Source organism: Leptopilina heterotoma, unplaced genomic scaffold (assembly GCF_015476425.1).
Source record: "Leptopilina heterotoma isolate Lh14 unplaced genomic scaffold, ASM1547642v1 Lhet_19, whole genome shotgun sequence".
Classification (NCBI taxonomy): domain Eukaryota; kingdom Metazoa; phylum Arthropoda; class Insecta; order Hymenoptera; family Figitidae; genus Leptopilina; species Leptopilina heterotoma.
In genome coordinates, this window is record NW_025110908.1 from 2,480,652 (window position 1) to 2,494,150 (window position 13,499).

Here is a 13,499-nt window from a genome sequence, read left to right on the forward strand (position 1 = left end):
ACAAATGAGAGTTTATTTTTTCCTTACTTTTTCCTGAGTTCTAAGGAGGATTTTAATTGTTTCTATAATTCATAAAAGGATATTCTAATTTACAATACTGTTACTTCCCCAAAATTATTCTCAAGATTTCAATTTAATTATTTTTTGAAATTTGTAACTTAAATTCTTCTCTGAATCAATTTTTTAAAATAATTTTTAAAAAGTTCTTTAAGAGTTCAATTATTTTAAAAAAAAAAAAATTTTTTTTAAATTAAAGAAATTCTAAAGTCTACTAGTTTAGAATTCCATTGTACAAAATTTCAAAACAATTTGAATAAAAATTTCTCAAAAAACTAACTTCTTTAGAATTTTCAACTAAATTTAGATATAATTCAAGTTTTCTAAAATTTCAATTTAAAACCTTTTAAAATTAGAATAAATTAGAATTTATGAAATTTATGAACGAAACTTTTATAAAATTCAATTATTTTTGGAATTTGAACTAAAATTCTTTCTCTAAATAAATTATTTTTGGAATTTGTAACTAAAACTCTTTTCAAAATAATTTTTTTTTGATTTTTTAACTAACATTCTTCTCTGAATCAATTACTTTTGAAATTTTTAATTAAAATTCCTCTCTAAATCAATTATTTTCAATAATTATTGGGAATTCAATTATTCAAAAAAAAGTAGAAAATTCTTCTAAAATAATTTGAAATCCATTTATTTACAATTCAGATTTACGAAATTTAATTGATTTCAAAAAAATTTGAATAAAAAGTTTTTAAAAATTAACCATTTTAAACCTTTCAATTACAATTATTTGAAATTAAAATTTTCTGAAATTTCAATTCAAAATTTTTTAAATTTAATTATTTTAATAATTTTTGAAAAAGTTCCTTGAAAATTCAATTTTTCAAAGGAAAAAAAGAAAGATCACCTGAAATAATTCTAAAATCTACTTGTTTACAATAAAATAATACAAACTTTCGGATTTTTAAAAATTTTTCAATTCAATTTAATTTTTTTCAATTAAATATATATATTCGAAACTATAAATAATCCGAAAAATAAGTAAAAATAAATTTTTCAAAAAACAACTAATTTTTTCAGAACGTTTAATTTAAATTATTAAATATTTAAATTTCAATAATTTTAAATTCAAAGCTTTTGAAATACAATTATTTCTAATAATTTTTAAAAAAGTTTCTTGAGAATTCAATTATTCGAAGAAAAAAAGAAAGTTTACCATAAAATACTCTAAGGTTTAATTGTTTGCACTATACTTATAATATTACGAAATTTCGATTTTTTGAAAATTTTTCAATAAATATAAAAATTTAACTAATTTTAGGAAAATTTAAACAAATATTCTTCAGAAAACTACCTTTTTTTTAGAATTTTTACTTTAAATTATTTAAAATTTAAATTTCTATACTTGCAAATTCAAACTTTTTGAAATTCAATTATTTATCAAAATTGTTAATGCAACTGTCGTGAAAATTAATTATTTTAGGAATTTTTAAGTAAAATTATTCTGTAAATAATATATGAGTGGAATTTTATGATCGTTCTTCGAGAATTAAATTATTTAAAGTTGACTAAAATTCATATATTCTGTAAAGTTTAATTATTGTCTGAAGTAGAAAAAATTAAAGGTTTTGCATTAAAATTCGTGTAGATAAAAATTTTTGAATTAAAAATTCAAGAAAAATTAAATCTTGTTAATAATTTTTTCAAAGATTACTAGGCTCAAAAGTATCCAGAATTTGTTTTTAATTTTTTATGTATTCTGGAAATTTAGTATTTTTCCAGCACTTTTGATAAAATTCGCTAATTTTTCCCTGACGAATTTTACCTTTCCTGACATTTCCCTAAATTTTTTGATCTATGGCAACCCTGATAGAATAAAAAAAAGATAAAAAAATGCGACATATATTTAGTTTTGTATATTTAACGCTCGATTGTAAAAGGTACCTTTCGCGAAAAAAAAATTGTAGGTTACGCTTGTTAATTTTAAGGTAAAAATACATAAACTAAATCAACTCTTAGTGCAAACTAATGATATTTAAATCTTCTTTAGATTTGAAACATTCCTCAAGAATCACTTTCGCTTTCGCAAAATATCAAAATTGTTTATTAATTAAAGAAAAACTGTAGCAAACATAACCTAAAATTTTTTTTCGCGTTTGGGTTGGCAGCGGGAAAAAAACTGGACGCGCATGCGCGAAGCAAATGTGCGGACAATTTTTTTCCCGCTACTTTTTTATAACCTACAAATTACTGTTAATTTCACATTTCAATTCGCTTTCACCCTCACAATAAAATGAGCTTTTTGAGGGTAAAAAAATATCGATAAAATTGTCCATTATTTCAAAATAAGGAAATAAATATAACCATACATAAAATACAATACCAATCAGACAAAATTCACATTTTTCACAAACAAAGTTCATTCACTCGACACAGTTCAAACATGGAGGGGGAATCACATACACACTCTTCGTCGGTTTTCTGTAACAGAAAAAATTTTTTTTGTGAAAAAACAACAAAAGTACATATTTAGAGCATAGTGCGATTTATTATAATAAGTAATAATAATAATAATAATAATAGTAATTTTAATAATAATAATTGTAATAATAATAATAATAATAATGATAATAATAATAGTATAGTAATAATTATATAATAATATTGTAGGTATATCGGAGTTACAACCCACGGACAAAATACGGGTCATTTTGATTGTTTGAACAGAACAATATTTACGTCTTGGTTTCACGTGGGGGCGAATACTCGGAATAAGGTCACAGACATTTCGCGCCTCTTTTTTTTTTATCCTCTGAATTCGAAATCAGGTGCCTGTCACGAAAAAATAAGAAGTTCTTTCTCTCTGAAGATAAGATTATTCTAAAAATATCAACACCGGATATGAAATATAGACCGGATTAAATTTCCCTTAAATGTATATATAGAGACATATATATATACAAGAAAGAGGAATGATCGCTTGAGTATTTTACTATTTTTTTTGCTTTGAGATTTCCATATCCGCGAGAGTCAACTATCGATTGACTGCTCAAATACTTTTGTGGACTGTCTTCGCGGGAACAAAAGTTGTCACTCGAATCGATCTCACAACCTGTCAATCGTCTCAGCTCTCTATGTGTATATGTATATGAGAGGACTCACAGTTTTATTCGCAGCTCGTTTCAATAGAGAGCTTTTGTTGTTGAGTATACAAAACATGTGTCTTTATTGCCGAGCATTTGTCCTTTACATTTTTTTTTCTTTTCTTTTTATATCTGACTGTTAATGCCTTTATATACAAAGATGATGGCGTATAAGTAAAGACACCGATGGATATATGCCTTGAATATGCGATTTTTTTTTAGAGTACTACATTTACAATTTAATTAGAAATAGTGCTTTTTTCGATACTTGACATTTTTGCTAGATAAAATTATAATTATTAGCTTCCTTATGAAGGAAGTGTATTTAAAAAACCATTTTCAAAGCATTTGAGAAAAATTAGTCATACTTGAAAAATACGAATTCATAATAGAAATAGTTTCGAATTTGTTATTATTACTATTTTCGCATTTAAAAAAAATGAAAAAACATATTTCACAGTTTTTTTAAAAGCCTGCTTTGTTTTAAACACTCTTTGTGCTCTTTTTGATTGTTTTATTCTCGCGTTGCAAAAAAAAAGTAGACTTATATAATTGTGAAAGCGTACATCAAGAGTCATTTAATCGATAGTAAGAATAAAACAATTGTTAATATCGTATTGTCTCGGAAAAAAAATTTCTCACATCAATTCGACGAAAATTAATTAATTTAACTAATTTTGCCACTAATTGAAATTCCCCAACTTTAAAAATAGAAATAAAAAACGTCAAGTATCGAAAAAACAATCACTTGGCTTTTTTTTCCATTCGGAAATAAATCTCATGTATAATATAACTGTGACGAATACTAATAGGATTTGAGATTGTGGTAAATGACAATCATCAGTAAACTCTAAATTAAACTATATATAAAATGCGCTTAACTAACAAGTACAACAATAATAACGTTATTTCGGACAAAGGATCTGTGCAAGACCACGTCAGTCGCGGACGAGCAGAGCGAAACGAAGGGAAAATGGTATCGAGAAAAGCTTTTTCAATGCAACAACTTTCAATACACATTTCTCCTCCTTCGTTATATTTTTTTTTCTATTAAATTATAAAAAAGCGCTGCTTACAAATCGTTTCTTCAACGATCCGCGAGAATTGTTATTTTTTTCTTCTCTCTCTTTTTTTTTTTTGTTATAGAAAAAAGAGATTTTATTTTTGAGAATATGAAAATACTTTTCTCGATAGCAATATTCACCTTCATTTTCGCTTTAATATCGACATTAGTATAGCGATTAATATCTAACAATTAGTGAACCTTATGTAACATATTGAATATTTTATTATATACTTATACGGTAAAATGCATTATTCATTATTAATAATATTGCGAGCTAAATTTGTGTAACGATACACGACGAGTAAGAAAAGTCATATATATATACTGAAATTTCTATTCTTCACGATAGCAATGATGATTGTTTGAAATTATTCCCATTTATTCGCTGAGTAATTTAATAAATTTCCAAATTAAGAAAACACGAACTGTTGTAAAACTAAATTTAAAAAAAAAAAAATTTAAAACAATTTATAAACGTGATATACACTGATTTACGTCAACAGTTAATTTTATTCTGCAAGTCTGTTGTGTTTCCGCGCATGTGCAAAGCTAGAAGAGTGTCGGTAAATGTCGGTGCAGGAATCTGTAGATAACTCTCCCTGAATTTACTCTCTTTTGGTTTCGAATCATTAATATTCATCGGACAAAATATTTAACATAATTTAATATTTAAATAAACAAAAATTCAATAAAACGTGTTTCTGATTATAAAAAAATCAAAAATCGAATCTTTAAGAAAGCAAAAAGTGACATTAACATAACCTAAAATTTTTAAGAGTTTAGGGAATCTGAAATCATAACCTTAACCAAAAAGTTAATCGGCTTTAATAATTGAAGCCGATTAACTTTTTGGTTAAGGTTATGATTTAATTAATTTAAAAAATAAAAAAAAATTAATTTAATTAAATTAAAAAATTTAATTAAATTAAATTAAAAATCAATTAACACACTAAACTAATTTTTTTAATTTAACAATTAATTACCGGTAGAAAATTCTACCAATGATGACAAGAAATACAATTTTGAACCATTTCGAATCGTTAAATGTCTAAAAAATCTTTTATAAGTAAAGAAAAATAGTAAACACTCGATAAATGTGCGTTCCGTTAGTGCGCATGCGTCATTAGACAAGGAAAGAAAAGGGGACGATAAAATACTATCTGTCTCCTTCTACAAAATTAATTTCTCTTCAGGCCTCTTGCTTTCCAAAAAATTTTAATTTTCGTTTATGTTCGCTTTTGCTTTATTAAAGATTCGATTTTGATTTTCCGAAATCATAAATACTTTTTATTGAAAATTTGCCCAAAATAAATACAGCTAAAATTTTTTTTCATGTAACAGTAAAAATGAAAAAGTTATTAAAAAAAAACCAGTTGGTATAAAAGTTAAAAGAAAATATATTCGGAAAAAATCACCAATTTCAACATTATTAAAAAATTAGATTATTAAAATTTGTAAATTATTTTTAAATTATTATTAAAAATGACCATTGCTATCGTGAACAGAAATGCCATGTAATTTGAACGACGTATGTTTTTTTTTTTTTTTAGTGAAAAAGAAGTGGAAAGATTACGTATATATTACATTATGTGCAATCAATAAGAAATTCGAGAAGGACGGGAAATTCGATTCGATTTACAACAAAGTTTGCCATAAACAAGGTGTTTACTGCCAATTGTCTCGTACCGTTTCCTCTTCGATGTGATTCGTTGATTTAACGGTGGCGAAAACTTGAATGGCAACGTTTATTGTAAACTATCATTTTCAGGGGTTTTTATTGGAAATTGAATAAGGTTCATAAACCGAAGAAATGCCGAGTTCTAAAAATTTTTTAAAATTAAACTTGAAAAACAAGAGAAGAATCAATATGACAAACAATAAAGTTCTATCATCATCAAAAATATATATATATGTGTTTATATAGAGACTTGTTCGAAATAAAGAGAGATCAAGAAATATGGAATGAAATAGTAAGAAAAGAATAGAAAAATAGAATAGAAAAATAAAACAAAGAATTTTAAAATGTAGAAAACGCAGGAAAGTAATAAATAGGAAATTAAAATTTCAATCTAAAAATAAAAATCTGAATTCAGAAATAAAATTCATGAATAAAGTACTTTCAAGAGGAGAAAAATATAACCTAAAGCAATGTAGGAAATAAGAATCTTTTCTCAGAGTTTCTGGCTCTTGATTCTAATTATAAGATTGAGAAGATGTGTTTTTTTTAAAGGTATAATATTAAAAAAGTTGAAATATCACAGTAATAAAAAATTATAATAAAAATGTTGAAAAAGAAAAACGTTTGGAAATTGAAGGAAAGACACGAGGATGGGGAGTAGAAAAATATAAAATCGCGGAAATTTAAGAGATGACTAAATGAATTTTTATCTTTTTTTTTCGTATATTGGCTTCAATTGACTTTTCCTCTCATTGCCTCGAATTCGAGCAATGTTGCATTAATTGTATTTTTGCAATTTTATGTATCAAATGGAGAACAGAAAATTCAAAATTCTCGTAAAGAACCAAAAATAAGGTTCTTGAGGATTTTTCTTTTTGGTATTAATAGGTGGGACAAGAACACATTTTTGATTCTAATACCCGTTGCTTTCGTCTTCCGTCGCGACGCCTACGCTTAATACGATTTTCATAATCATTCGTAAAATGTATTATTTCGATTGTCAGTGCTCGACTTTCTATTAAGTACGCCTACTCGACTTTCCATTTTTTTTTCGTTTGCCATACACAACTTGTCGCGATGAACGGGATTTTTTTTTCAAAAATTGTTCATCATCTCTTTTTTTTGGAAATGCTGGTCCATTTTCGCGTGCGTGTATAACCGTACGGTTTTTCTTTTTTTATTATTTATATATACAAATTAAAAAAAGCGACCTGCTTTAGATTACAGTTTTTTTTTTTTGGAGAATGTCGAGTAAAACGGTCAAAGAGTTCATTTCTTTAGGTTATTTTTAAAATTGACTCGAGATAATTTCTATGTTTATATTAGAGAATAGATACAATGAAAGCAGGTAGTTTTTATAGTTAAATCTTAAAATTGATGAATCACTTTTTTTTATATATATGGAAGGATGCAATGATATGTTCCTAGTCTAAATGTTTGACGAATTTTTTTTCAATCCCAAATTCAATGTAAAGAATAAGAAGCCGAAAAATTTCAGGTACGTTTATGAATTGACGTATGGTGTGAATTTTGTTTTGGAAATAATTAAAATCTGTTTTAAAAGTTGAGTCTCGAGGTTTGTACTTGGGAAGACTATTTTTAAAACAGTTGTTGTTCCGAAATGTTCGAAAAATGCAACATTTCGTTTGGAATTTGCAGAAACTGCTTTAAAATCCTTTCTCCATCTTTTTTGGATCTTTGGGTTCGTGAAAGTAATCTTCATTTTTCGAAAGGTCAATCCAAGAAAAAACAATCAGAATATGCCGTAAATCCTGTTTTCGATCCAAGTTTTCAAATATCGAGAAATCCTGATTGAATGTGTAAATCAAAGTTTTATTTAAATTCATTGAGTGGTTCCGAAGAAAAATGTAACTTTGCATATAAAATGCGCGCCGCAAGTTGAAAAAAAAACCTTTTGTGATTCTCGAAATTTCGCAACAGTTCTAAATCCGAAAGAGATAATAATTACTTCGAGTTCCTTAAATTCTATTGCATAATTCACACCACGTCGTGATATTTATGTTTAAAATTTCTGATCAGTAAGTCAAATTGTTCTGTGAGAAAGAAAAATGGATTGAATTCTGGCCGAGATAGAGAAACGCGAGAAGAATTTTTAAAATAGATATGTGAACAGAAGAGTCATCAATATTCAATCTAGAATGTCCCTATAACAAGATTTGCAATTGTATACCGATTGAATGGAAATCAAGATAATCGAATTTAAGATTCAGAGCCTTGTTTGAATGGGATCGGACGACGAGGTCAATCGAGCATGATTTGCGGACCGAGATGAATCCATCTTACCTAATTATAAGAACATGCAATTGGTCAAACTCTATCACTATTTTAGACGCTAGTCTATATCGATTTTGCTATCATTTAAGGACCTTATGACGTTAACTTGCAAAGTTTGCTTAAGAGCCTAAAACGATTAAGTTAAAAGACGCGACAGTGATAATTAGATGCAAAGTGCATCGAGTTCTGGACTCGGAATTACTATGAAAGTTTCGCCATTCGAAACTTATGCAAATTTGTGCGTTTTCTTCCTTTTTTCGAAATAGAGAAAATTCTTTTTTCGATTCTAAAACAGGAAAAACTAATGGTTGATTACAGTAAACTTATCCGAAAAAAAGGAAACGATTGGTGAAATCGTTTCGATGAGAAATTGAGAAACGATTGGAACGTGAGGTTTAAGAGGATAAAATCCGTCCTCTCAAACTTTTCTCTCTAAGGAACGTTAAAGAATAGAAATTGGAACTTTGAGATCAGATTTCTCGCTATTCATGAATTTAGTTTTGAAACGTGAAAAGCGTTGCGCCCGACATGAAAATCAGAATTTCAAGGCAAAATATGCGTCTATCGGATATCAAACTTTGATATTTGATAGGCGAATGGAACGAAAACCCCGAGATTCATCCTGGCAATGAAAAATATTCAACAACTTTAATCGAATTCTGTCCTTTTTTTGCGAATTCCTTCAAAGGTTGATTTCAACATGTCATATGGTTCAAAAGCACACGAGAGGAAACAGTTTTTCTGCCTTTTTGAACAAGCTCACAGTTCTAGCTAAACTAAAAAATACTCAGTTCGAGGAGCTTTTCAACCGCGAATGTAAATCAATATTTTCTCGATATCTTTCAAGATTCACAAAAAAAATAATCTATTTTCCTAATATTAAATAATGTGAATAGAAGAAAAGTTGCTACTCAGTTCGGAATGAATGAAGTTTAGTGCGAGAATACTTGTGCAACGATTGAATAAAAAGAATAAAAAAACTAGTTCACGGGAGAAATAATGTTCGTTGTTTTCTTTTATATTTGCGACTCCGCTCGTATCTCTAAAAAGAGATATCATATTTTCCAGATCTTTTTTTGATTAAAATTATTTTTCAAGATTCGGTTTTTGAGCTTACTATTTAGCAGTCCGTAGAGATATGATAATAATAATGAACGAAATACTGTCTCAACTCGGGCTCTACGTGACAAATTAATGATAATTAAAATCAGTGTTTTATCGGCTAAAATCGATGTTGCGTCGTTACAAAGTCTTTTTTTTATGTAATAATAATAATAATAATGATAATGATAATAATAATTATAAGAGGGGTACGCGTTTGATACACATATTGGCGAACGAGTGAATTTCCGACTTTCATATTGCGGTAAAATCAATACGTTGGCCAGTAGGAGAATATTGTTTATCGTATATGGCTAGCAGTAAGCAACGTACATACGCGTCTTGATGCAATTTCCGTTAATTCTGACTCGACACAAGATGCGAGTAATTGAATCAATCGCATTGCATATGCATCGCGGCGTATTAACTAGCACGTCACATAAATTCGTTACGGACTTGGTCCGAAGCCACGAATAATCGCGAACCTCTTCGATGGAAGCACGAAAATTCCTATTGCTCACATTTATTATTTTTTTTTCACAGACTTTGATGGCTTACCAGTGAACGTCACCTGGTCTCTTTATATTCTTATTTTTATTTCTCTTTTAAAAAATCAAAACAACACACCAGATATTTATTTATGCGGAATGGTTTAAAATCTGCATTTTCTTTATCTTTACATCTTTTAATTTTTAAATCGTTAAATCTTTAAATATCTAAATATCTAAAACCTTTAAAATATCCAAAACCTTTAAAAACATTTTGAAATCCAAAAATTTGTGACTTTTCTTTTTCTTCACAATTCGAAATTCGATTAAAATGAATTACGATAGATTAAAACATTCCAATTTGAAGAAAATGGAACGATAGTAAAAATTGGAAATTTCTTTGAACACTATAATTATCTGGTGTACGTGTTTTGATTGATAGATGAAAATTTATTAATAATTTAAGTATTTTTGTCTGACCATTTGAAGAGCGTGGTGTGCTTTCTTCATGTGAATGAATGTACTACGAATGTGTGATGGCATTGATTAGAAAGACGATACAGAAACGTCATCTTCGAATGTAACGTGCCGAGATTAAGGAGCCAACATTTTCGACAACTCCTCATCTTGCAAGCAACCTTTGAGAAATTCTTCTTGTGTTAATTGGCCATCATTGTTTTCGTCCATTTTCGCAAAAATATTCTTCGCTCTTTCCTCCGCGCTGTCTGCAGGCCTGTTGCTTGAACATGCGCCCAACATGTCGTATATCGCCTGGAACATAGGAAAAAAAATTCTTTCTTAAAATCTCTATTTTATTATTTTTAATATACTTGTATAAACACAATTGTTATTACGAAATATCTTTAAAAATTATGATTAAAAAAATTCTCTCTCAATTACAATATTGTTTTAATATAAACTTCAAAGATTTTTAAAAAAATATAAGAAAAAAAAATTTATAAATTCTATTTGTCAATTATAAACACAATTATATTACGAAATATGTTTAAAAATTATGATTAAATTATGAATAAATGTTTCTTGAAATTGAATTCTTTCGACGAATTTTAATAAAACTTTTAAGAATAATTACATTTTTCAAAGAATACAATTAAAGTTTTATGAAAAATAATTTAAATTGAAATAATTTGGAAATTCTTTAATTAAATTGTATATATTTTAAAATAAAAACTTCAAATAATTTTAAAAAATTCAATTAAACTTGTGTAAAAAAAATTACTTCCACAGAATTGTTTGTTAAAAGTAAGAAAAATTCAAATTTTCAAAGATTTTAATTTAAAACTTTTGAAAATTCAATTCTTTTTAAAAATTTACGCTATAATGCTTGTAATATTCAATTATTATTTAATTAATAGCATATTTTAACATTTTCTTCATTATTATCAAAAATTTCAACTAACATTTATTTTTAAATCAATTTTTATTAGATAACTCTACGAACATTCATTTATTTAAATACAAAAATAAATCATTTATTAATTAATTGCATATTCCTTAAAATTAAATTTTTTTGAAAGAGATTTATCAAAATTTTTAAAAATAATAGAATTCTTTCGCCAAATTTAAAAAAAAAATTTAGAATAAATGCAATTTTCATCATTTTATTCAAAATTGTATAAAAAATAATTGAAATTGTGCTATAAGTTTTGTTATTTATAAAAATAATTGAATTTCGGAGAAAAATATTATTATTTATGAAAATAATTAATTTTTTGTGAAGAATTTTATTCAAATCTTTTTAAATAATTAAATTGCTCAGAAATATTTAAAACTTTTTGAAAAAAAAAATTAAATACTATCGAGAAATTTCATTAAAAAATTGAAAATAATTTAAATGTGACGAAGAATTTTAAAAAATTCTTTTTTAAATAATTGAATTCCTGTAAAAACTTTTATTTTGAAAAAATTGAATTCTTGGGAAGAATTTCATTAAAATTTCTTAACTAATTGAATTGCTTTGAGGAATGTTATTTTTTACGAAAATAATTGAATTGTTTCTAACATTTATACAAACATTTTCGACTTATTGTATTCCAAGGAAGAAAATCATTAAATTCAGGACATTTTTTATAAATTTTCTGAAAATTGTATTTTAAATAATTTAATTTCTTTAAACCTTTATGAAAATAATTGAATTCTTGTTGAGAATTTTATAAAAATTTTTAAAAATAATTGAATTTCTTAAAAGAATTTTATTATTTATAATGATAATTGAAATTTTGTCGAGAATTTTTGAAAATAATTGAATTTTATTAATTAAAGAAATAATAAATAATTAAATTTTATTAATTTTGTAAATAATTGAATTTCTGCAATAATTTGTAACTTCTCCAAAATTCAGTTTTTTTTTAGTGGTTTTAACTAAAAATTTTCTATAATCCATTATTTTTAATAATTATTCATATATTAAAAAATTTAACTAATTTCAGAAGAATTTTAACTATCAAAACTTTTCAAAAATCTAAGTTCTTTAAAATTTCTAATTAAATTCATTAAAAATTGAAATTTTCTGAAATTTTAAATTAAAAACCGTTTAAAGTTCATCTATTTATAAAAATTGTAATTGTAACTATTTTAAAATTAATGTTAAAATATTGAAGTAAAATTTTTCATTAAATAATTTTTAAGTAATAATTTTATGAAAGTTCTTAAAGAATTAAGTTATTTAAAAAGAAATTATTGCCAGAAATAGAAAAAATTGAAGTAATGATAAATATCATTATAAAAATACCAAAATTAAAAATTGTAATTGTTAATTATTATCTTTTAAATTTACCAAATTTTAGAATAGAGAACGTGAATAAAAATATTATTTTATGAACACAGAAATGTAGTTAAAATCCTTAAGACACATAATTAAGAAAATTTAAATATGAATAATTGAAAAGGAGTAAAATTACAATTTTTTAAGTTGTATTAAATTATTTAAATTTTCGAAAAGTGAATTTGAAGAAAAGTACAATTTTATGGACACATTTGACGTTTTTATGCTTTTATGACTAAGGATGGTTATTAAAGTAACATTTTTCCTTTAGTTAAAATGTATTCATTTCTTGGTTATAAAAGTACTCTTACGGTTACATGAACCTTTATTCGAATAGACAATCGCCCACACTACCGCAATTTCGAGAATATAACGCAAGTCACGGGACGCGTAGACTGAAACGTTTTGTGCTCAAGTGGTTTACACTGCATTGTTTTCTCAATCATGTGGTTTTCGTGTTAGAACTCAACCGCTCTTCCACTCTCAATTTTGCCTCCAATTCAACATTAGAATTGTTTCTAATAATACCGAGACAAAAACTAATTAATTGCTTTTCTCTAATGGACCTTTTTTTAAATTAATTATTTGTTTTTTAATTTTGTTGTTGAATTATTTGTTTTCTATTTTCTTTTTGTTGAATTAATTATTTGTTTGCTATTTTTTCTGTTAAAGTAATTATTCGTTTCTTTTCCTCTTTAAATTAATTAACATTTATCATTTAATTCACATTCGTTGAGAATTCTCTTTACGTCAAAAATCCTTTACCTCTAGTCAAAGAATTCAATTGTTAAATAAACACAGAGATGGGGAATCATGATTTTAACTTTTAATTTAAATTTGTCAGGAAAATTATGAGTTTAAAAAGCTTTTTAAATTAAAAAAAAAACTTTATGTTGCCTTTAACATGAAAAAGCACTATTTCCAGGTATAT

General features: G+C 25.8%; 2 protein-coding genes across 6 annotated transcripts in view; both read right to left on the minus strand.

The window, feature by feature from the left end:
- Nucleotides 1-13,499, minus strand: part of LOC122500689 (neurocalcin homolog) — a 233,014-nt gene that overhangs the window by 26,809 nt on the left and 192,706 nt on the right. The window lies entirely within an intron of this gene.
- LOC122500687 (neuronal calcium sensor 2) overlaps nucleotides 2,358-13,499 on the minus strand; it is a 203,481-nt gene continuing 192,339 nt past the window's right edge. For 2 of the 3 annotated variants that reach the window (XM_043609740.1, XM_043609741.1), the window contains one exon: nucleotides 2,539-10,554. In XM_043609740.1, coding sequence (XP_043465675.1) covers nucleotides 10,378-10,554 — 177 coding nt within the window. In that variant the 3' untranslated portion in view covers nucleotides 2,539-10,377. Of the gene's footprint in view, nucleotides 2,494-2,538; nucleotides 10,555-13,499 lie in introns of those variants that run through there. The other variant, XR_006301504.1, reaches the window with a different exon arrangement.